This window comes from Symphalangus syndactylus, chromosome 9 (genome assembly GCF_028878055.3).
Source record: "Symphalangus syndactylus isolate Jambi chromosome 9, NHGRI_mSymSyn1-v2.1_pri, whole genome shotgun sequence".
NCBI classification, from domain to species: Eukaryota; Metazoa; Chordata; class Mammalia; order Primates; family Hylobatidae; genus Symphalangus; species Symphalangus syndactylus.
Window position 1 is genome coordinate 69,177,548 of NC_072431.2, and position 25,833 is coordinate 69,203,380.

Below are 25,833 nucleotides of genomic sequence, written 5' to 3' on the forward strand. Positions count from 1 at the left end.
GCTAACACCTGTAATCCCAGCCCTTTGGGAGACTGAGGAGGGCCCTTGAGCTGCCGAGAACGCTTCCTGGTTCGATTGTTTCAGGAAAGCATTTGCAAAGCTAGCTGGATTCACCCCAGATGACCTAGTAGAGTGGTTGTGGAGAAATAGGAAAAGTTTTACACTGTTGGTGGGACTGTAAACTAGTTCAACCATTGTGGAAGACAGTGTGGCAATTCCTCAAGGATCTAGAACTAGAAATACCATTTGACCCAGCCATCTCATTACTGGGTATACACCCAAAGGATTATAAATCATGCTGCTATAAAGACACATGCACACGTATGTTTATTGTGGCACTATTCACAATAGCAAAGACCTGGAACCAACCCAAATGTCCATCAATGATAGACTGGATTAAGAAAATGTGGCACACATACACCATGGAATACTATGGAGCCATAAAAAAGGATGAGTTCATGTCCTTTGCAGGGACATGGACGAAGCTGGAAACCATCATTCTCAGCAAACTATCACAAGGACAGAAAATCAAACACCGCATGTTCTCACTCATAGGTGGGAACTGAACAATGAGAACCCTTGGACACAGGAAGGGGAATATCACACACCAGGGCCTGTCGTGGGGTGGGGGGAGAGGGGAGGGATAGCATTAGGAGATATACCTAAGGTAAATGATGAGTTAACAGGTGCAGCACACCAACATGGCACATGTAGACATATGTAACAAACCTGCACGTTGTGTACATGTACCCCAGAACTTAAAGTGTAAAAAAAAAAACACACTGAAAATGCAGAAATCAGTCAAATATATCCCTTAGGTCTTGAGGATACCAAGCCTTTATTCCCCAGTGAATGATGCAGGAAGCTCTGAGATCACCCAAACAGCTGCTGTGGGGACCACAGAGCTAAGGGGAACACATAGGGTGTAGCACAGCCCACAGTGACATCAAGAAGCCATTCTTCTCAACCTGCTTCTATAATTCAGCTTTGGCTGAGTGTGGTGGCTCAAGCCTGTAATCCCAGCACTTTGGGAAGCGCAAGTGGGAGAATCGCTTGAAGCCAGAAGTTCAAGACAGCCTGGGCAACAAAGCGAGACCCCCCATGTCTACCAAAAAAAAAAAAAAAACTTAAACAGAATACAGCTTTGGAGACAATTTTTTGAGTGAGTATTTTTTTTTCTTTTATATATATATTTTTGAGACAGAGTCTCGCTAGGACACCCAGGCTGGAGTGCAATGGCACAATCTTGGCTCACCACAACCTCTGACTCCCAGGTTCAAGCAATTCTCCTGCCTCAACCTGCTGAGCAGCTGGGATTACAGGTGCCTGCCACCATGCCTAGCTAATTTTTGTATTTTTAGTAGAGATGGGGTTTCACCATATTGGCCAGGCCGGTCTCAAACTCCTGACCTCAAGTGATCCACCCGCCTCGGCCTCACAAAGTGCTGGGATTACAGGCGTGAGCCGCCACGCCCGGCCTTTGAGTGACTGTTTTGTCAACCAATCCAAGGATGATACAGAACTAATACGATGCACAGGAGGAAAGTCGATTCCTGACATGCAAAGGACACCTTGGGAATTGGGCTTAAAGGTCTCAAGGAGCCTGGTGGAAAAGAGCTGCAGGCTTCCAGAATCAGGGCTGATGGAGAGATCCTGGCCCCCAAAAAAGGCATCCAGGAAAGGTGAATCTTGGTCCCCAACTGGTGCTTGGTAAAAGTCACCTTAGCTGCAGAGGTTGATGAAAGAGAAATGGAACAGTGACCACAAGAGAACAAAGAACTGAGTTAAAGTTCCAAGAAATAACTTTTGCTGTGATGAGCCAAAGAGGAGACCCCAGGCACTGGGCAGAAGTTTGGGCTTTTTGTTTATTTAACTCTGAATAGTTCAGGCTGTGCCCAGTGGCTCACATCTGTAATCCCACCACTTTGCGAGGCTAAGGCGGGAGGATCCCTTGAGGCCAGGAACTTGAGACCAAACTGGGCAACAGAGACTTTGTCTCTGCAAAGAATAATAAAAAATTTAGCTGGGTGGGGTTGCACAAGCCTGTAGTCCCAGCCATTTGGGAGGCTGAGGTGGGAGGATAGCTTGAAACCAGGAGTTTGAGGCTGCACTGAGCAATGATTGCATACTACTGCACTCCAGCTTGGGTAACAGAGTAAGACCCTGTCTCTATAAAGAATAAAATAAAATCAAATAACTCTGAGCAGTTCAGCCCATTTGGCACACACATGTGCATGCAGGCATGCGTGCATGCACACACACACACACACACACACACACACACACACACACACACACAGCCAGTCCCACCACTGAGGGCAAACTGGCTCCAGGCCGGGTGAGCAATCCCAGACCTTCCTGCCTGCCTTCCATTCTGCCCTCTGGAAATGTCTGGCTGGATCCGTGTCCAGGAAATCCAGGCGAGATCCCTAATCCAGGGAGATGACTGTTTCATGTGCAGCCGGCAAGGCACCCCCCCTCCTAAGGAGCCACCTAATGAAAACCTCATGTGTCAACTTGAGTTGCACAGACAAACCCAGGCGAATTCCAGCTGGGCCTCTTGCCGAAGGTATGACCTCACTGTCGGGCAAAGCAGCAGGGACCCCAGAGAAAGAAGATTGGTGTGTGGGCCAGACCTGCTTCTAACCACAGCCAGATGGAGGCACCACTGCCATCCCGCTTGCCCGATATGGACCAGGAAGCATGGTCATCCTACAGCGAAGAATCCTAAGCTTTGCCCCAAACACTCCTTTTTTTTTTTTTTCTTTTTTTTTTTTGGCATCATCCACATACTAGTTTGGTGTGATTACTTTTGCATCAACCTAATAAAAATCGCTGCCTTTCCACATGTTCCACACCAAAGAGAAACTTGATTAGGTAGGCTTGAATCTCTGGAGGATTCCCAGTTACAGAAAAGAGGAAGGAAGGATATAATTAGAACCTTTTTTTTTTTTCTTAACAGAACAGCTCAAAAGTCCCCACTAAGAGAAGGACAATTAAATGCAGTCATTCTAACCATAACTAGAACCTGGTACCTGAGAAGTTTCACTCATTGGCAAAGTGAAATTTGCAAAATACCTTCAAGACATGCACTTCAACCTCAGACTGGGCATTTTTCATTTAGCTCTTTTCACACTTAGGGACTGTATAAATTTTTGTGGCGGCAATACCTGTAACCTACACTGCTGTGTTCTTTTCATGGATTTTGTACTAAATCTTTTGTAGGCAACAAAACAAAACTTCAAGGAAGCTGAGCTTCAAAAATAAATAAATGTGCTTTTACCTGATGGGTCACCATGAAATAGTTGATGACTTGGGTTTTTGTTAAAGGAACAAACAGAAATTCGCTGCAAGATTTGCTCAGAAGTTCTGCTTTCAGCGTTGGTAGCTGAGTATGATGAGTTGCAAATACATTGGTGAAACTTGTAGTCTCTTAAACCGCATTCGAGATGCCTGAGACCTGATGAGCTCTTTGAACACTATCATCACATAAAGCTCCAAGCTCTCATGAAATCAGGGAGGATTTGCAATGATCTAAAATTTCCCCACAAGCTGGGGTCCAATGAGAGAATATACAAACAAGCATGAACTTGGGGCTGAAGACGCTTAAATCTTTTTTAATTTGTTTGCTTTTGTTTGTTTGTTTTGTTTTTTTTTTTTTTTTTTAGAGATAAGGGTCTAGCTCTGTTACCTGGGCTGGAGTGCAGTGGTGCAATCATAGCTTACTGCAGTCTTGACCTCCTAGGCTCCAGCAATCCTCCTGCATCAGCCTCAACAATCCTCCTGCCTCAGCCTCCCAAGTAGCTGGGATTACAGACGTGTACCACTATGCCCAGCTAATTTTTTCTGTTTTTGCAGAGATGGGTTCTCACTATGTTGCCCAGACTGGTCTCAAATTCCTGGCCTTAAGCAGTCATCCTACCTTGGCCTCCCAAAGTGCTGGGATTACAAAATGTGGGCCACAGTACCCAGCAAGATCCTTAAATCTTATAGGAATAACTCTCCCACAATTATAAGAATAACTTCTGGGCCAGGCACAGTGGCTCACGCCTGTAATCCCAGCACTTTGGGAGGCCGAGACAAGCAGATCATGAGGTCAGGAGATCGAGACCATCCTGGCTAACACGGTGAAACCCCCATCTCTACTGAAAATACAAAGAAAACTAGCCGGGCGTGGTGGTGGGTGCCTGTAGTCCCAGCTACTTGGGAGGCTGAGGCAGGAGAATGGTGTGAACCTGGGAGGCGGAGCTTGCAGTGAGCCAAGATGACACCACTGCACTCCAGCCTGGGCAACACAGTGAGACTCCATCTCAAAAAAAAAAAAAGAATAATTTCTGGACATAACTAGGAATAACACTCCACAAGAAAAATGAGCCCAGCCTATGTGTAAAGAAGTTGCTAATTCCATTCACATTTAGTCCATTTGACTAGGATTTTTGTTTGTTTGTTTTGTTTGTTTTTTGAGACGGGGTATTGCTTTGTCGCCCAGGCTGGAGTGCAGTGGCGCGATCTCAGCTCACTGCAACCTCCGCCTCCTGGGTTCAAGTGATTCTCGTGCCTTAGCCTCCTGAGTAGCTGAGATTACAGGCACGTGGTACCATGCCTGGCTAATTGTTTTGCATTTTTAGTAGAGACGGGATTTCACTATGTTGGTGAGGCTGGTCTCGAACTCCTGACCTCAGATGATCTGCCCGCCTCAGCCTCCGATAACAGGTGCAATTGACTAGGTTTTATTACAAGAGTTGTGTGAGCAGAATCAAAGACCCAAAGCCTTCTTAGTTCCAGAAACAGAGGTATAGATTAAGACTTTTCTTATTTCAAAGAGGAAACTTTTTTTCCTGCAAATGTATCTCTGAAATAATGATGGAAGTCACTGGAAGTGAGATCTTGCTGTAAAAGGTGTGCTTTGCTCCAGCTTTTCAGAATATCTCTAAAATATAAAGCAAGGTCAAATCAGGCCTACAAAGACATGGTGAGTCACCATCAATCAGAATTGGGAGAACAAGCCGAGAACCGCTCATACAACTGAATACCCTGGATAAAACATCTCTATCCTGAACCAGAAAATAAATGTCTACAGCTGCACTTGGCGGTTGTCCCTAGGGTCCATTCACCATATGGTCACCCTTATTATCATCCTCCCAACAAGTCCGGCAAGATAACAGGCGAGAACCACGCTCTTGTAACTGGCCTGCAGGCCAAGCAAACATCTCCTTATCATAACCTTGGTCTGTTCTTCCAAAGAGACTTCCTGCCCATCTCCTCTGTCTTTGCTTCTTGGTGTATATCTAATGCTCAACCTGGGCATGCCAAAAGCCCAGTCCTCTGGTGCCCAATGCCTAGAATTAAGCTGCTTTTCAGAGGACAAGGGTGTGTGTTAACAAAACAAAACAAAACAAAGAGGCCTCCTTCCTGGACCTTTATCTAAGGCAGGATCTAGCTGGTTTGGGATAAAACCTAGGGTTTTAGAGTAAGGAAGAAACTTAAAGATTATCAGATGCAGTCATTTTTCAAAGCTTATTTTATTTTATTTTATTTTAAAGACGGAGTTTCGCTCTTTGTCACCCAGGCTGGAGTACAATGGCACGATCTCGGCTCACCGCAACCTCCGCCTCCTGTGCCTGGTCCATTTTTCAAAGCTTTTTAAACATTATGAGGGCTGGGTGTGGTGGCTCACGCCTGTAATCCCAGCACTTTGGGAGGCTGAGGCAGGCAGATCACTTGAGGTCAGGAGTTCGAGACCAGCCTGGCTAACATGGTGAAACCCCATCTCTACTAAAAATACAAAAATTAGCTGGGCGTGGTGGCATACGTCTGTAATCCCAGCTACTCGGGAGGCTGAGACAGGAGAATTGCTTCAATCTGGGAGATGGAGGTTGCAGTGAGCCAAGATCATGCCACTGCACTCCAGCCTGGGCGTAAGACAGAGTGAGACTGTGTCGCAAATTTAAAAAACACTACAAGGTTGTATTTTTTCCAGTGAGGTTGTATGCAGAAACTCAGTAAATAGAAAATAGACATAAAACAAGCTGGTATGTCCATACAGTGGAATAGGAATATGGCCATCAAAAGAAATGAAGTCATGATAAATTCTACAACACAGGTGAACCTTGGAAACACTATAGTAAGTGCAAGAAGTTACTCACAAAGGAAGGCAAATTATATGATTCCATTAATAGAAAATGTCCAGCAGAAGCAACTATAGAGACAGAAAATAGAGAAGTGCTTGTGTAGGGCTTGGGGAAATATGGGGATTGAGAGGTTATGGCAAAGAGGTACAAGGTTTTGTCTGGGTGTGGTGGCTCACATCTGTAATTCCAGCATTTTGGGAGGCCGAGGCGGGCAGATCACAAGGTCAAGAGATCGAGACCATCCTGGCCACCATGGTGAAATACCATCTCTACTAAAAATGTAAAAATTAGCTGGGTGTGGTGGTGGGCACCTGTAGTCCCAGCTACTCAGGAGGCTGAGGCAGGAGAATCACTTGACCCAGGAGGCAGAGGTTGCAGTGAGCTGAGATCATGCCACTGCACTCCAGCCTGGTGACAGAGTGAGACTCCAACAAAAAAAAAAAAAAAAAAAAAAAAAAAAAAAAAGGGGGAGGTGCAAGATTTCTTTTTGGAGCAATGAAAATGTTCTAAAATCGACCGTGGTATGCATTGCACAAATCTCTGAATCTAGCCTGGCCTGGCTGACCTGGCAGAACCCCTATATACTCCTCTCCTGGATAAGCCCACCAATCACCTGGATATTGAGACCATCGACACTCTGGCGGACGCCATCAATGAGTTTGAGGGTGGTATGAAGCTAGTCAGCTATGACTCTGGACTCATTCAGCAAGTGAGGTCCCGGCCAGGTGTGAGGTACAGCAGGGAGTGTCTAGGTGGTTGGGTGGAGCAGTCATGGCATATGAAGGGGCGTAGTACTTGCTTACTGAATTAAGACAAGAGACTCAGGGTGTAGACACAAGTGGCGAGGACCAGATCTTACGGCTCTACTTATGGGGCTACTTTGAAAGTCTTAAATGAAACATTTCATTTCTTCAGTAGCTACTTGGAGATGTTAACCAACTTAGGATTGCTGAGCCAAATGGGGCAGAGAGTTGGGTAGAAAACAGCGTACTTTTGCTACTGGTCCCAAGATTCTTCAATCCAAAAATAGGATTCTACTAAGAAGGGCGTGGACTCGACAGGGGGCTGCCACAGTCACTGGAGAATAAGCTGCAGGTCATTTCTCTGAAGCTTTGGAGAGGATGGAAGTTGGGGGAAAAAAAAAAGGAGGCTGAGTGAAGCCTCTGAACAGATCTGGACAATGGGAACATCCAGACAGAAGGAAGTGACAATGGGAATGACACAGCAGCTCCAGCTTAGAAGGCCCAAAGCCTACGGGTTACGGTGTCCTTGGGATAGACTATCCCAAAGAACTTAGAGGTAGTGAGGCAGTGTGCAGGATATGGGCTTGCAGGGTAGGGCAGGAAGATAATGCCGTTTTCTTCCTTAGAATCCCCTTCCATCAGTCTGCTGGGCAAGAATGGGGACAGTGACTGGGCCAGGATTAAGTCTAGGATTTGTTTTCTAAGTTGCCTAGGAAATGTGTGTCTGTGGGAAGCAGAGAATCACTGAATGGCCTGGAGACACCCTGGCCAACAGGGAACACCTCAAGTCCAAGCTGGTAGATGAGAATCCCCAGCTCACCAGAAGGACGTACGACACATGAGCCCTCTAGTCTTGGGTTAGGACCTCCGTCTGGAGACCAACAGCTGCTACCCGTTGACCAGTCTCTCAGACAACGTAAAAAAGTGGTTGCCTAGGGCTTGCAGGGACAGGGGGATTGGGAGGTGATGGCTAAGAGATGTGGGATTCCTTTTTGGAGTGATGAAGATGTCCTTTTATTTTCCTTCAACTTTTATTTTAAGTTCTGGGGTCTGTGTGCAGGATGTGCACGTTTGTTACACAGGTAAACGTGTGCCATGGTGGTTTGCTGCACAGATCAACCCATCACCTTGGTATTAAGCGCAGCACCCATTAGCTATTCTTCCCAATGCTCTCCCTCCCCACCCCCAAAAGGCCCCAGTGTGTGTTGTTCCCCCCTGTGTTCATGTGTTCTCATCATTCAACTCCCACTTACAAGTGAGAAAAAGCACAGGTATCTTGGAACCTAAAATAATATACAATTTAGGCTGGGTGCACTGGCTCACACCTGTAATCCCAGCACTTTGGGAGGCCGAGGTGGGCAGATCACGAGATCGGGAGATGGAGACCATTCTGACCAACATGGTGAAACTCCATCTCTACTAAAAACACAAAAATTAGTCGGTTGTGGTGGTGCCTGCCTGTAGTCCCAGCTACTCTGGAGGCTGAGGCAGGAGAATCGCTTGAATCTGGGAGGCGGAGGTTGCAGTGAGTCGAGATCGCATCACTGCACTCCAGCCTGGGCAACAGAGTGAGACTCCATCTCTAAAATAAATAAATAAATAAACTACAATTAAAAAATAAAAATTACATTAAAATAAGACAAAAATGTTAAAATAGACCTGTCATGAAAAAAAAAAAAGGTGAGAACATGTGGTGCTTGGCTTTCCGTTCCTGCATTAGTTTGCTGACGATAACCAACTAAAATCCATTGTGTCATTGGTTTTACAAATCTGTGACTCTTGTCTGGCTACACTGGGGCTACACTCCAGCACTGCTGCAGCACTGCTCCCCTGGCCCCTCCCCTGCCTCTCCACCTGCCTTAGCTGCACTCTTAACTACATCGGGACAGTTACCTGTCTGTTTCATGTCCTCCTTCCAGTTACATTTGCCCGTGTCTGGACTTGACGGGCTGTTCCCTGCAGCCTCTTGCTGGTGAGCTTTTCCTGAGTGTGATGCAGCCAGAGACACTGAGGGTTAGCCCAGGAGCCCAAGGCCAGGCTCCAGCCCATACAGGAGCTTAGGATTCTTGTTTGAGGGGTTTTGGTGATGTTGGAGGAACATTCCCCAACTCACTGCCCCCATTCCTTTTTGCTTCTAGCTTGGAGCTCTGGACCAAGACCCTGGTCTTGGTCAATTTTTAAATAATTTCTCAACAATGTAACTTGTAGATCTGTGTGACATCTACAAAGCATCCAACAAAGAAAGAGGAAACAAACAAACAAAACCCTGCACATCCACTAAGCACCACTGAATTGTGCACTTTAAATGTGTGAATTTTAGAGTATGTGAATTCTATCTCAATAAAGCTGTTATTTAGAAGAAGAGGAGGAGGAAGGGGGGAGGGAGAAGAGGAAGAGGAGGAAGAAGAAGAAGGGGGGAGAGAGTGAGGGAGGGAGGAGGAGGAGTGGGGAGGGAGAGGGGGATAGGGATGGGGATGATGGAGGCAGGAGCGGGGAGGGGATGAGAAGGGAAAAAAGAAGATGCTGTAACTGCTCCACCAGCCAGGCCTCTTTCCTCACCCCATCCTATAGTGGCCCTGAAACCATCTCCATAGGGCCCTGGAACTCTATGGGAAGTTACTGAAAAAGCCTATTCTACTCCAAGTTTCTGCTTCTCAAATGTAAACCAAGTCTTTGGACTTAAAAGCGCAAGGCGCTGCATAAACCGAAGGTCTCACTGATGAGACCGGGGCATGTCTCGGGGGAGAAGCTGCTTGTCCGGGTCTTACCGTCCATGTCCAAGCGCTGCATGATGATGGCCAGCTCCACCTCGCTTGGCATGTACCCCAAAGAGCGCATGGCCATGCCCAGCTCCTGCTTGGAGATGAAGCCGTTCCCATCCCGGTCCAGAACCCGAAAGGCCTCTCGGATTTCTACAATGGGAAAGCAAAGAAAGTCCAGTGGTCACATGGCTGACTTTACTGCACTGCTGTTACTGGAGATTGTCTACTGAGAACTCCTAACTGCTTTACAAACAGTGATTTGTTAAAACTCTTTAATCAGATAAAAGGAAGGACAGAAGAAGAACATAAGAAATGAAGAAAAGAAAAAGGAAAGAGAAAAAAGGAAATGGAAGGGAGGAGAGGAGAAGGGAAAATGAGAAAGGAAGAGAAAGAAAAGAAAAGGGAGAAAGGGAGAGAGAAAAAGAGGAAGGTGGAAGGGAGAGTGGAAGAGAGGAATGGAGGGAGGAAAAAAGAGAAAGAAAGAAGAGAGGAAGGGAGGGAGGGGGAAAAGGGAAGGAGGGAGGGAGAAAGGAAGGAAGAAGGTGAGGGAGGGAGGAAGGAAGGGAGAGAGAGAGAGGAAGGGAGGGAGGGAGGAGCGAAGGAAGGAGGAAGGAAGGAAAGAAGGAAGGAAGGAAAAAAGGAAAGAAGAAAGAAAAAGGAAGGAAGGAGGGAAGAAAGAAACGCAGGCAGACAAAAGAAGGAAAAAAGAAAGAAAAAGAAAGGGAGAAAGAAAAAGAGACAGAAAAAAAGAAAGGAAAGGAAAGGAAGAAAGTGAAAGAAAGAAAGAGAAAGAAAGAAAGAGAGAGAGAGAAAGAGAGAGACAGAAAGAAGAAAGAGAGAGAGAGGAAGGGAGGGATGGAGGGAGGAAGGAGGCAGCTCGACCTGAGCATCCTCCAACTCTGTAGGAGGCACACAATTAGATGGTGGTCCCAGCAGAGAATCATGTTAACCAAGGACACTTTCTGAGCAAAATGAGGATTTGGTTTCAGCTGTGAGGAGAAAGCTGCCTCTTAACTGTAGTCTTCAGGAGGAAAGGAGAATGCAGTTCCCCTCTGCAGGCATATTTCAGATCCCTGCTGCTGTAGAAGCTGTGCAGAAAGCTCTTTCAGCCTCATAGGAGGAGAAGAGTTAAGTATCCGGCTGTTTTTATCTCATTCTCCTAATTTACAGGTGTTTTGTAGATATAAACAACCTCAGATCAATAAGAGCATCATGAAAACTCAAAAGATGCCTTTAATCACTTTGCCCCTGGGCTAGCAGAGAACTTGACTCTGCTGTCAGTAAAGGCTGTTTCACTTGGCAGGCAATCTCCCCTCCTCTTTCCCTAAACCAGAGTTGCTCTAAATTCCACCCAGAGTCCCCTTCTCCAGAGCCACTGCAGCTGTCAGTCCTGGATTGGATGTACAACACAAGGAAGTGGAGGTCACAGTGTGAAGATGAAAGGTTCATTAATTGTTTCTGAGTACACCAGACCTAGAGCAGCTTTGACTTTTCATCAATAAACCCAGTGCAAGCCCAGATATGTCAGTTGCCATTATTCACCATGCCACGCAACTAGTATTGACTTTCTATCACGTGAGAAGCACAGTATTAATAAATACGGAAAAATAAAAATGATCCACCAGGCATTGGGGTTCTCCCACTCGGCTCGACTCTACTCAGGATGGTAAGATGCATGCAGAAACTTTCTATCACTCTTCAAACGCATACAAGCCCCTTGGCTCTGACTCATTTACTTACTACCTCACTGAATATCTGACCATGCCCTAGCATGATCATTACCACAAACTTGGTGATTTAAGACAATAGAAATCTATTCTCTCACAGTCTGGAGGCCAGAATTCCAAAATCAGCATCATTAGATCACAATCATGATGCCAGCAGAGCTGTGCTCCCCGTGAAGGCTCTAAGGGAAAATCCATTTGTCTCTTCCAGCTGCCAGAGGCTGCCAGCATTCCTTGGCTTGCAGCCCCATCACTCCAATCTCCACCTTCTCCTCTTCTGTCTGTAAATCTCCCTCTGCCCTGCTCTTATAAGGACACTTGTGTTTGCATTTAGGGACCACTCAGATAATCCAAGATAATCTTCCCATCTCAAGATTCTTAACTTCATCACATCTTCAAAGACTTTTCTGTAAGGTAACAATTATAAATCTCAGAGATTAGGATTTGATATCTTTGGGGGCTGCTTTTCAGATTGCTACACTATTGCATCCAGTGCTTTTGCCTGAAACATCTTCCCTTCTTCTTTCCCTGCCCAAAATTATATCCATCCTTCAAGGTCAAGTGTGGATGCCAAAGTGACTCCATCTTGGATGCTAATCTGCCATGTTGACTTCTGACAAACTCTAATTCTGAGAATGCCTCCCAGATTTCTATTTTATCTACTGTTCCTTGTGTAAGACCTTGTTCTTACCATACATCCTGCCCTTAGGCAGGCTCCTGCCTTCCCCTACAATTGTTCTGTACTTTCCTTCCCTATGGTATATAAGTCCTGGGTCTGGTAGGTGATGGCCGGGAGGTTCCACCATCTTGTCTCGCCACCCCACAAGACACAGACATAGCCTAAGTCCCTACTAAATGTTTCTTTCTGAGAAGCTAGATATATCAGCCTCTTTTTTCAGCCTCTCAGCTTCCTTGGACTTTGGGAGTAAGTTTGCATGGACTTGCCCATTGCAAAACACCAAACCAGGGGTCATAGATTCCACAAAACTGTCTTTGCTCACCATAGCCAAGTTATCTCCCTTTCTGCTGACTGTTCACAGCAAGTCATTCATTCCTTTCTTGTGACATCCGGCATACTCCATCTAGAAATACTATGATTGGCTTCTTTTCTGAGCGGTAAGCACCTCCTACCCTTCTTTCATCTTAGTGTGTTCCCCGCCCACACTGTAGGAGGCGCTAGACAGACAGTTGTTCATGATGAGTCTGAATGGATAAGGATCATATATTAGTAGTAAATTCATTATCAATACTAATCCAGCATGCCGAATTCTTTCTGGGACGAATTGTGGGCTCCAGCAGAGATAAGACCAGCCTGTGCACCAGGACCCTAGGCTCCTAGCCAGGCGTATTAGCTAATCAGGTCTGTGGCCAAACCCTGGAGGCCTCAGTTGGTTCATGCGTAAAATGAGCTGTGCTGGCTGCAAGGATCCCTCAGGTCCTCCAGCCCTTCTTTATGTGGATCTGTGGACATCGTTAGTTTATGTGAGGAACAGGAAGCCTGTGTTCTCCTACATACCCTATTAATCTGCTGTTCAATGACCTCCTCCCCTTTCTTTCCATCAATGGTATAGAAACAAATTTTAGTCCAACCCAAATTCTGAATCAAGGCGTTTGTCTGCATTTTGAGCTTTTCCCATTGATGAAATATGCCCAAGGTTACCTAAAACAGCCATATGTTTTCCTACCAAGTCCCGACTGGCCTGGAAGGAGCTTGGAGCCACTACTCAGCTTGAGGTCATGGCGCACACTGTGCTCAAGGACACTGGGGTGGAGGATATGGCCTCATGTGGCCTGAGCTCAGATCCCCAATTGCCAAGGATGGGAGGACGCAGAGACCAGGCCTCCCAACGTGAGAGTCAGCCCATGAGGCAGCCAGCATGAAGCGCCAGCTCTGCCCTGCAAGCTGATGCAGGCTCCCCCTCAGCCTCAATTTCCCCATCTGAAAAAATGGGTTAGGTGTGATGTCCTTCCAGCCTCTATTGCAGGGTTTTACATTGGGGCCAGGACATACAATGCAACAGTAGGAAATGTGAGAGGATGACAAGGTCTGCAGCTGCAGTCACTGGATAGCCAGTTGTAAGCTAAGTTTTGCTCTTAGTTCTCCGGAAGGCTCCTTCCCAAGGCATCATCTCCACTTCCCATTCTTTCTGACTCAATCCTGAACTCTCTGGGTTACTGATATGGCTGGACAGGGTGGGTCCCTTCCATTGACAGGCCTTTGTTCCTATGGTCTTCCTGTATGCCCTAGACCTTACGGGTAAGCATCAACCTACATCCTTACACTGGATGACACCCCAGCGGGCCCTAGCTGGGGGTGTTTGAGAACATGGCCTGGAAATGAGGACCTGGACAGCCGAGCCTTTGGACCTCCGAGTTGCTCTACCTTTGGGGCTACTGGATTTAGCAAGTCAGATCATAGAGGGAGGTCACTCCAGAGCTTCCCTCCTCTAAAGGGAACTGTTCCTTCAAAGCCTTGAATGCCTGTGGCTTACTCTGTAGTCTGTAGCAAGGCTGGCCTCCCCCAACCAAGCCCAGGACAGGGCAGGCCACACATCAGCTCAGGGTTCTATTTTCTGTGGCATGCAGGTAAGTAAGACAAAGCTGTCCTTCTTTATTCTCTATTTGCATAGGGAACTCCTGGCTCCCACGTAGAGAATTCGTGTGTGTGTCTGTGTGAGTGTGTGTGTCTGTCTGTCTGCAGAAGCAGACAAACCTCACTAACTTTTTTTTTTTTTTTTTTCAAAATAGCAGAAAGAGGAAAAAAAATACAAAACTAGAAATCCATAAATAGGCACCTCTGGAGATTTAATGTTTCTAGGGTAAGGAAAGCCCAGGCGAACCAGAGGCTTATTAGAAGGAAATGGGTCTTGCAGTCTGGGAGAGACATGTGATGTGTGCCTCATTTTATTTTTAATAGCAGCACAGAGTGTGAAAAATATGCCCGTAAAACCCACAGAGACATTGGAACAGGCAGGATCCCTCTGGCTCTAGAAGGACGGCTCCCAGCGTTCAGTGGGCTTTGGCCACTTTCCAATCCTTGGGAACTGGGGACCACAGATCAAGTTTTCAAGAACAGTCAGTAATGTTGTGTGCTTTTCACTGAAACGTACTCCTTCTTCGGCCTAAAGTCTCTGGTGCGTCAGGGCTACGTGAGCACGCTGTATCTTTGGTCTTTAATTAAACTTTACTCCTCCATCTCATGCAACACGTGCACGTTAGACACTAGTATGCCAATTTTAACCACCTCCAAGATGTCTTTGTAGGCCACAGAAATGCTGTCTGCAATGGTGATAGGAACCTGTCCAACTGTCATTGTGTGGTGTATGAAAGGACACGTGGCAAGACGCATCGTCTGAAAGGACTCCAGTCTCCGCGCGCATATGGAGTCGCCCAAAATCAAAGTCGGCGTTCCCACAGGGATCTCAGCCCCTCCTCCTAAAGGGAAGCAGAGAGTCTTGAGACAAGCAAGGACTTGGAAAGAAATCATCCTGTTATTCAGCCCAAGAGATTTACTTCTCATTACGCTGGTAACTTTTTTTTTTTTTTTTCCTGAGACAGGCTTGCTCTGTTGTCTAGGCTGAAGTGCAGTGGCACCATGATAGCTCACTGCAGCCTTAGCTACTGGGCTCAAGGGATCCTCCTGCCTTGGCCTCTTGAGTACACACCACCATGCTCGACTAATTTTTTATTTTTAATTTTTTGTAAAGACAAAAATTACTGTGTTGCCTAGACTGGTCTCGAACTCCCAGCCTCAAGCAGTCCCTCTGCCTCAGCCTCCCAAAGTACTGGGATTACAGGCATGAGCTGGTAACTCTTTTTTCTTTTCTTTTCTTTTCTTTTTTTTGTTGTTGGAGATGGGGTCTCCCTCTGTCACCCAGGCTAGAGTGCAGTGGCATGAGCTTGGCTCACTGCAACCTCCACCTCCCTGGTTCAAGCGATTTTCCTGCCTCAGCCTCATGAGTAGCTGGGATTACAGGCGCCCACCACCACGACGGCTAATTTTTTGTATTTTTAGTAGAGACGGTGTTTCACTATGTCGGCTGGGCTGGTCTTGAACTCCTGACCTCAGGTGATCCACCAGCCTCAGCCTCCCAAACTGTTGAGATAACAGGCATAAGCCACCGTGCCAGGCTTTCTTATTTCTTAAAAAAATGTCTGCACTGGGACCTAATGCCCTCTGAGAATCAGGCCTCAGCTCCGTGATGCTTCCTAACAACACAGCCAATTCCAGGCAGGAACAACGGCAAAAGCACAGCTATCGCAGGGAGCAGACTCATTTCTCAGGCATCAGATAAAATCCAGACACCAGCCAGCACCGATATTAGTTGGCTGACATTCTAGCTTTGAAGAATCAGGTGAAATTTACAGTACTAATTTGCCACCTCAAATTGGCAATGAAGAACAACAGTTTACCCTATCTCAGTATGTGTACGATGCAAAATCTGCTTATTCTTCACAGAAGTATATCTTCAGGAAGAATGTGGATCTTCATTGCATAAAGTGATGGCTTTATTAACAAAGAAGATGCGTTGTGAGGCTCCACGGCATTGAGACATAGCAAAACTGGAGAAAGATGGGGTTCAGCGAGGCTAGGCCAGGCAGTTATTTAAAAGCAATGGAAATGCACAGGAAAATGTAAGATACAAACTTAGAGTTATTTATGCAAAGCAAGAAATTGGGCAGGGACTGAGCCTATGACAAAGAGATTTAGAAAGGTTTTCACCTTCTCTAAGAAAGGCAAAAAATGAATATTTACAGATGATTAATAAGCCATTCATTCTGCAAAGAGTTGCTGTTTACTTATGTGTCAGGGGCTGTGCTAGGATAGATAAGTAGCAAAAGAAACCTTCCAGGCTGCAAGAAATCTGTACTACAGTTGAAGAGACAGAGAGCTGACCAGATGTTCATAAGCAAGAATGACAAGTGCGTATTCACAATAGCAAAGACTTGGAATCAACCCAAATGTCCAACAACGATAGACTGGATTAAGAAAATGTGGCACGTATACACCATGGAATACTATGCAGCCATAAAAAATGATGAGTTCGTGTCCTTTGTAGGGACATGGATGAAACTGGAAATCATCATTCTCAGTAAACTATCGCAAGGACAAAAAACCAAACACCGCATGTTCTCACTCATAGGTGGGAATTGAACAATGAGAACACATGGACACAGGAAGGGGAACATCACACTCGGGGACTGTTGTGGGGTGGGAGGAAGGGGGAGGGACAGCATTAGGAGATACACCTAATGCTAAATGACGAGTTAATGGGTGCAGCACACCAACATGGCACATGGATACATATGTAACAAACCTGCACATTGTGCACATGTACCCTAAAACTAAAAGTACAATTATAAAAAAAAAGATAAAAAAATAAAATTAAAAAAAAAAAAGAATGACAAGTGCTATAATACAAGTCTACACAAAATCCCACGAAGGTTGAGATGTTGAAGGGACAACTCTGAGGAAGGGCTGTTGGGGTTACGCTTGAATCTTTTAAATCTCAAGTCTATCAAGAGAAGGGTAAACAGGCAGGGGTGGGAAAATGTGGCAAGACACGGGCATGTCTACAATTCTGGCTGCCCGGTGGGTGGAGAAACGAGAAACACTGAGAGATGAGAGTGGAGAATTGCACTAGGGCAATGCTACAGTTTGGATGTTTTTTCCCCAAAATCTCATGTTGAAATTTGATCTCCAGTGTTGGAGGTGGAGCCTAATGGGAGGCCTGTGAGCCATGGGGGCAGATCCTTCATGAACAGATCAATACTCTCTCTGGGAGGAGGGGGAGGGGTTGCGTGAGTCCTCAATTAGTTCCTGCAAGAGTTAGTTAAAAGAAAAGAACCTGGCACCTCCCTCTCTCTCTCTCTTGCTTCCTCTCTTACCGTGGGATCTTTGCACACACTGGCTCCCCTTTGCCTTTCTCCACGGGTGGAAGCATCCTGAGGTCCTCACCAGCAGCCAAGCAATTGCTGGTGCCATGCTTCTTATACGTCTGCAAACCATGAGCCAAATATATATTTTCTATATAAATTATCTAGCTTCAGGTTTTCCTTTATAGCAACGCAAAACAGACTACGACAGGCAATATTGCAATGGGCCTTCAGAGCCATCTGGGCTGTACCCTGCAGGCCAGGGGTTGGCAAAGGGTGGCCTGTACCCAAGCCTAGCTCACCACCTTCTTTCACAAACAAAGTTTTATTGGAACACAACCACGCTCATTTGTTTCTATATGTCTCCACTGGTTGTCTATCGTCTCCTGTTTTTGTGCTACACCAGCAGAATGGAATAATTGTGACAGGAACTGTGTGGCCCACAAAGACTAAAATGTTTATACTCCAGACTTTTCTTTTTAAAGTGTGTGACCCTTTCATGTAGGCCACAGGGAGCTCCCAGTGGTTTTAAAATATATTTTTTTAAGGGTGAGATTTTTAGACCGAGAGCTCAGGCATCAGGGTGGCTACGGCTGGAGTGACAAGAGGTAACAGGCTGTCACAGAGTCTAAGGGGCAGATGAGGTGCTCAGAGCTAAGCCAGCATGGTGGCAGAAGACACTGTGGAAAGAAGGTTTGAGAGACTTTTCAGAGATAGAGTGGATGGTGCTCAAGGAGAGCTCAGATGTCAGAGTCGGGAAGAGGGATGATTTGAAAGACAATGCTGGAGGGCCGGACACAGCGGCTCACGCCTGTAATCCCAGCATTTTGGGAGGCTGAGGTGGGTGGATCACTTGAGGTCAGGAGTTTGAGTCTAGCTTGGCCAACATGGTAAAACCCAAGAAAGAAGTAAAGTAAAAGTAAAAGTAAAAATAAAAGTTAAAGGGAAGAGAAGGGAAGGCAACATTGTAGTTTACCTGATGGCATTAACAACAAACAATTCAGGAGGGACTGCAGGCTGTCTTGGAGGGAAGTGAGGTTTGGCCACACTGAGGACAGGTGTCTCAGTGATACCCTGGTGATTGCTTCTAGCGAGCAGCTGCAAATATTTGGCAAGAGTTTGGAGACAGGTGATGCTGAAAATATGACAAGAATGGAAAATGGGGATAGAATGATGATCGCTGCATAGAAAATGCTGGTTTAATCCCAGTGAGGGCTTTAGTGTGAACGAGTTCTAATTTAATTATAACCTATCAGTCTGCAAATAACGACCAATTGACTTCAGAAATTAGGAAACATACAGGTGAAAGGGACAGAGCTCTGAAGACGGAGGGAAGTGTGCTAGAAAAAGGAGGCTGGGGCCAGGCATGGCAGCTCATGCCTGTAATCCCCACACTTCGGGAGGCCAAGGTGGGCAGATCACCTGAGGTCAGGAGTTTGAGACCAGCCTAGCCAACATGGCGAAACCCCGTCTCTACTAAAAATACAAAAATTTGCTGGGCGCAGTGGCACATGCCTGTAATCCCAGCTACTCGGGAGGCTGAGACAGGAGAATCACTGGAACCTGGGAGGCAGGGGCTGCAGTGAGCCAAGATCATACCATTGCACTCCAGCCGGGGCAACAAGAGAAAAAGGAGGCTGGGCATGCAACAGGAGCTCAGAAATGTTCCCATTTTTAGTAATGTGGGACATTATGGACATTACATTATATATGGACTTAATACTATATATATAGTATAATAATATAGTATAATACAAATATATAGTATAATGTCCATGTCCCACATTATATACTGTATAGTATATATTATACATAATATACAATTATATATAATATATTAATAATATATAGTATATAATATATACGATATATAATATGGAGTGTATAATAATAACATGGGCCACAGAAACAAGCCACTTACATGGAGGGGTGGATACACTGCTGCTTTGTAAACTCACTTTTTTTTAGCACCATCATCTCCACCTGGATTTTTTTTTTTTTTTTACTTTTTCATGGAAAGATCTATTTTAATTTATTTTTTAATATTTTTAATTAAGGTCAAAAATATAATTTACCATCTTTGCCACTGCTAAGTGTTCAGTTCAGTAATGATAAATAGATTATACATATACATTCTTTTTTTTTTCTTTTTTTTAAGACAGAGTGACTGTCGCCCAGGCTGGAGCACAGTGGTGCGATCTCGACTCACTGCAACCTCCGTCTCCTAGGTTCAAGCAATTCTCATGCCTCAGTCTCCTAAGTAGCTGGGATTACAGGTGTGTGCCACCACACCTGGCTAATTTTTGTATTTTTAGTAGAGATGGGTTTCGCCATGTTGGCCAGGCTGGTCTCAAACTCCTGGCCTTGTGATCTGCCTGCCTCGGCCTCCCAGAGTGCTAGGATTACAGGCGTGAGCCACCGCACCCGGCCATATACATTCTTTTTTATTTCCATCCCCCACCTTCTCTCCCCTCCTTCCTTACCTCTGGTAACCAGCAACCTACTCTCTAGTTTCATGAGATCCTCTTTTTTTAGCTCCCATATATGAATGAGAACATGCAAAATTTTTCTTTCTGTGCTTTACTTATTTCACTTAACATAACGACCTCCAGTTCCATCCACGGTGCTGCAAACGACAGGATCTCAACCTTTTTTATGGCTGAATAACAGTCCATTGTGTATATGGACTACAACCTAGTTTTTATTTTTTCTGGGCACATTTTTTAAAAGGGATTGTGACTCCTTAGGTGATTTGCTATTTGAGGTGTGACTGCATCTATTTCAATAAATACTCATTGAATGTGCCTCTACTGCAGGCTCAGACCTGAGAAGAAGGCTCAAGTGAGACATGGCAGAGGCACGCCTGAGCCGAGCCCAGTCCTGAAGGCACTTCCTGCTTTTGTTTGTTGAAATGGAATCTTATTTCACAGAGCATTTTAGGCAGTTTCAAGGACTTATAAATGAGACTAGCCTGCACAACATTGCAAGACTCTGTCCCTGTTTTTTTCAAAAAAGGCTTAAAATATACCTAAGGGAAAAACATGCACAGGAGTTGGAGGACAGAAAGATGAAATAGAAATCTCTGAGGAAATATACAAGGAGAAGGTGAGATTTAGAGGCTGAGAGAGGCTGAGGCTTGGAGGAAGCACAGCAGAGAGGCCCTTCAAAGAGGGCACAACAGGGTAGGGAAGCAGGAGGGGACTGAGCTGGGGCTTTGGGCTTCTCCTGGGTGGCGCCATCCAAAAGGGCACAGCTAGCACTAGCGGCCAGCCATACCTCCAAGTTAGCTGCAAGTATTAACCTGGAACTAGTCACTGCATCTGTGCTATAAGATGAGAAACCGATTTACAGGACTCCTGTAAATCAGTAAATTCCCCAGCCCAGATTCACCTTGGCCAGCTACCACCCAGCTGTTGACCAAAAGAGCCAAACTCTGTAAAATATTTAAAGAGGTTTATTCTGAGCCAGTATGAATGACCATGGCTCGGGTACAGTCTCAAGAGGTCCTGAGAAAGTGTCCAAGGTGGTCAAGTTATAGTTTAATTTTATACATTTTAGGGAGATAGGAATTATAAGCAAAGACATAAATTAATACATGGAAGGGGAGCATTAATTCAGCCAGATATCTTCAAGTGGGGGTGCTTACAGGTCATGGGGGATTAAAAGATTTTCTGAGGCTGAATGTAGTGGCTCATGCCTGTAATCCCAGCACTTTGGGAGGCCAAGACAGGAGGATCATTTGAGACCAGGAATTCAAGACTAACCTGGGCAACATAGTGAAGACCCCACTTCTACAAAAAATTAAAAACCAAATTAACCAGGTGTATTGATGCACACCTGTAGTCCCAGCTACTAAGGAGGCTGAGATGGGAGAATTGCTTGAACCCAAGAGTTTGAAGCTAAAGTGAGCTATGATCATACCACAGTTAAGAAGTCAGAAGAAAGGAATGCTTGAGTTAAAATAAGGGGACTGTCGAAGCCAAGGTTTTTGTTATGTAGATGAAGTCTCATAGATGGCAGCCCTCAGAGAGCATGTGATGCTATACTGGTCAGGCTGGATTTGGTATTTTATTACCTTAAGACACTGTTTGGTCAGTCTTACGATCTGCATTTTAATCTTAATGCTGGTCAGTTATGCCTAAACTCTGAAAGGGAAGGGATATAACAAGGTGTGTCTGACCTCCCTTCCCATCATGGCCAGAATTCAGTTTTTCAGGGTGCTCGGGGGTCCCCTTGGCCCAAACTGGGGTCTGTTCAGTTGGTTGGGGGCCTAGGATTTTATTTTTGGTTTACATTGCTTAAGAATGAGTCACTGTTGGCCAGACATGGTGGCTCCCACCTGTAATCTCAGCACTTTGGAGGGCCAAGCTGGGCAGATCACTTGAGGTCAGGAGTTTGAGACCAGCCTGGCCAACATGGTGAAACTCCATCTTTACTAAAAATACAAAAATTAGCCGGGCCTGGTGGTGGGTGCCTGTAATCCCAGATACTCAGGAGGCTAAAGCAGGAGAATTGCTTGAACCCAGGAGGTGGAGGTTTCAGTGAGCCAAGATCGCGCCACTGTACTCCAGCCTGGGCAACAGTGATAGACACCGTCTCAAAAAACAACAACAAAAAGAATCACTGTTGACCCTGGAACCAGGTAGGAGGCAGTGTTGGGGAAAAAGATGCACAGGCCCAGTGCTCAGGGCTGGTGGGTCATTGATAGGATGAAGCTACTGTGCATCTCAGATGTCCCCACATGCCACACTCCTGGCCTTTCTCATTACCTCATGGCCAAAACCACATTTTTAAAATTAAAACATGAATCTGACTCCTTCCCTAGCTATCATTCTGAAAGAAGGGCATTTTTGTAACTTATTAATTGGTGAAATTATACCAACAAAGACTATCTCAGGTTATGAAAAATAAGAATTTCTTTCATGGCCAAAATCACATCTTTAATGGAAAAATTAAGTCAACTCCTTCCCTAGCTAGCATTCTGAAAGCAGAGCATTTTGGTAACTTTATGAGGTGGTGAAATTCTACCGACTAACTAAAGAATCTCAGGTCATGAAAAGTAATTTCTTTCTTAAGCTAGAATGGCACAAGATAGTCAGAAAGCTAGAGGCATTTCTAAGGGTTTAAGAACTAGAGCATAAAGTTAATCTGTCCCCAAACGTTACACCTGGACAGATTAAGCTGAATCGATTTTAGCATGCCAGGTAGGTTAAAGCTAATGGAAAATTCCTCAACAGTGAAAGAACAAAGCAAATTAGAACAGAAACAAACAAGGAAAGCCCATCCCAGCCAGAGACACTGAATGCTCCAGGCAGGGCCAAAAGGAAAATGAGTGGATGAGATTTAAATATGTATGAGAGTGATAATCACTGGAGGGTTTCCATACAAAATGACAAATGACAAAATTCTTAGGGCTGACCCCTCTGGGAAGACGACGAGTCAAGTCAGAAGGAAGGGATCTCGCATTGCTGGAACACATCAGTTCCATTTGTCTGGAATGGTTCTAGACTCCACTGCTAGGTCATCAACGGCTGCAACTCCAGAGGATCAACAAGGCAACTGCTCCTCCAAAAAAGCATGAAAAACTGTTCAGAATGGGTTTTAAAAATCAAAAGACAGATTTCAAGCAGTATCTATGTTGTGATCTTATTTTAGTAAAATAAAAATGATATATATTTTGGAAGACTGCAAGAATAGACATTAAAATATTAACAGTGAACTTTCTGTGTGGTGAGATTACAGCTGATGTTTATTTTCTTTGCTCATTGGTATTTTCAAAGTCTCTATTGTAAACTTGCTGTATTAGTCGATTTTCACACTGCTGATAAAGACATACCCAAGATTGAGCAATTTACAAAAGAAAGAGGTTTAATGGACTTACAGTTCCACATGGCTGGGGAGGCCTCACAATCATGGTAGAAGGTGAAAGCCATGTCTTACATGGTGGCAGAAAAGAGAAGAGAGAGGACTTGTGCAGGGAAACTCTCCATTTAAAAACTGTCAGATCTCATGAGGCATATTAACTATCACGAGAACAGCACAGGAAAGACCTGACCCCATATGATTCATTAACCTCCCGCCAGGTCCCTCCCATAACACATCGGAATTCAAGATGAGATTTGAGTGAGGACAAAACCAAACCATATCACTTGCATTATATGTTAAAAGAAAGGAAAAAAACAAAAAACAGAGCTAACCTTACATAGGATACTGTATTAGTTTGTTTTTACACTGCTGATAAAGACATACCTAAGACTGGGTAATATATAAAGAAAAAGAGGTTTAATGGACTCACAGATCCACATGGCTGGGGAGGCCTTACGGTCACGGTGGAAGGTGAAAGGCGTGTCTTACATGGTGGCGGCAGGCAAGAGAGAACTTGTGTAGGCAAACTCCCCTTTATAAAGCCATCAAATCTTGTGAGACTTGTTCACCACTATGAGAAGAGCATGGGAAAGACCCATCCTATGATTCAATTACTTCTCACCAGGTCCCTCCCATGACATGTGGGAATTGTTGGAGCTAAAATTCAAGATGAGATTTGGGTGAGGACACAGCCAAATCATATGAGATATGCTACATTTTCCAGATTACATGTAGTTTTTAAAAAGTAATTTCAACTTTTACTTTAGATTCAGGGGTACATGTGCAGGTTCATTTCATGGGTATATTGTGTGATGCTGAGGCTTGGGGCAAGAATGACACTGTCACCCAGGTAGTGAGCATAGAGTCTAACAGGTAATTTTCCAGCCCTTGCCCCCCAGTAGTCCCCAGTGTCTATTGTTCCCATCTTTATGTCCAACACATATTTTTCAATGAAAAATGTCCCCGAAATGTATATAGAAAAAAAATTATCTATATTTCACTGGTCAGCAATAACCATTACTAACATATTAGCACATTTCATTCCATAATTTTTAATATGCAAATGTTCTTAATTCAACTAGGATCATGCTCTCTATATAGCTTTGTATCATTTTTTTCACTTAACACACTCAATTTTCAATCTTCCATATTGGTAACTAGTCTGCAGAACAGCATTTTTGATGGTTGATTAGTATTCCATCCTATGGCCATAGCAAAATTGATTTCACCAAACTCCTACTGTGGGATATTTAGGTAATTCCCAATTTTACATAATGTTGCAATGGAAATCTTTGTACACAAATTGTCATGTATTTTCATGGCCATGTCCTCAAGATGACTTCCTAGGAATGGAATCACTGGGTCCAAGAGCAGGAACACTTTTCAGGCACTTAATACACATTGCCAGGTTGCCCTCAAAAAGGCAGTATCAATTACACCATCCTCTGCTTCCCATCAGTTTCAGGCACAAAAATATAGTCCCCTTGGAAACACACCTTTCATCCAGCTATCTCTTAGGTTTTAGTTCTTGATGTTCAAGATCCAGAGGATTACATGGCTATGCTTCAAGGAAAAGGAGGCAATTCAGATTATGTCTGAAAAAGGCCTGCAGGGTGATCATGGGATGGTGAGTGAACCCCACATGCAGCACAGGGCCTGGCCCAAAGGAGGTCCCCAAGAAAGACACCAGAGCATCCGAATCCAGGTAAGGGGGCCAGGACTCAGTGAGGGGAAAAGGGCTCCCCTGAAAAGGGAGAAGGAGAGGTTTGAGTGGGGAGAAAGCTACTCTCCTAACTCGAGGGCCAGGACTGTTTTGGGGGTGGAACACTTTATATTATATACATATTATCTATTATATATTATATTATATATAATTATAGGTTATATATATTATCTAGTATATATCTATATTTTATATAATTATAGATTATAGATTATCTATTATATATCTATATTATAACTTATATATGAATTATGTATTATATATAAAATCTATATTATATATAATTTATATATGAATTATATATATAATCTATATTATATATAATTTATATATGAATTATATATATAATCTATATTATATATAATTTATATATGAATTATATATATAATCTATATTATATATAATTTATATATGAATTATATATATAATCTATATTATATATAATTATATATTATGTATTATATATAATTCTATATTATGTATTATATAGCTATATAATATATTATAATACATATTATCTATTATATATCTGTATTATATAATTAATATATAAATTATATATAATTTATAAATTAAATATATAATTAATATATAAATTAAATATTATGTAATTAATATATACATTATATATTATATAATTATGTAATATGATATATAAATTATGTATTATATAATATATGGCATATAACATGTACTGTGTATAATATAGATATATATAAATTATGTTATATAATTATATATAGTATAGATATATATAATATAGGTACATAATTATATGTTATTTATAATAGATAAAAATCAAAAATCAACATGGACATGAGTCCCTCACCTTCCTCCTGGACTCTGAGCCAGGTCACTGTCTCTTTAGAGGAAATATGATATGATTTGCATGTGTGCACATGTGTTCTGGAATAGTTGGCTTGCTCTTGTCATTGGCTTAGGATTACATTTCTGGGTAGACAGCATTATCTATCTACCCAGAAACATGTTTGATTATTATAGACATCA

General features: G+C 44.0%; 1 protein-coding gene across 19 annotated transcripts in view; it reads right to left on the bottom strand.

Annotated features, from left to right (window-relative positions):
* The window catches only part of CALN1 (calneuron 1), a 676,810-nt gene that overhangs the window by 321,589 nt on the left and 329,388 nt on the right, over positions 1-25,833 (bottom strand). For all 19 annotated transcript variants that reach the window (XR_010122570.1, XM_055292953.2, XM_055292955.2 and 16 more), the window contains one exon: positions 9,643-9,786. Coding sequence is in view for 18 of the 19 variants with exons in the window: in XM_055292953.2 (XP_055148928.1) it covers positions 9,643-9,786 (144 nt within the window). In the remaining variant the exon portion in view is untranslated. The remainder of the gene's footprint in view (positions 1-9,642; positions 9,787-25,833) is intronic.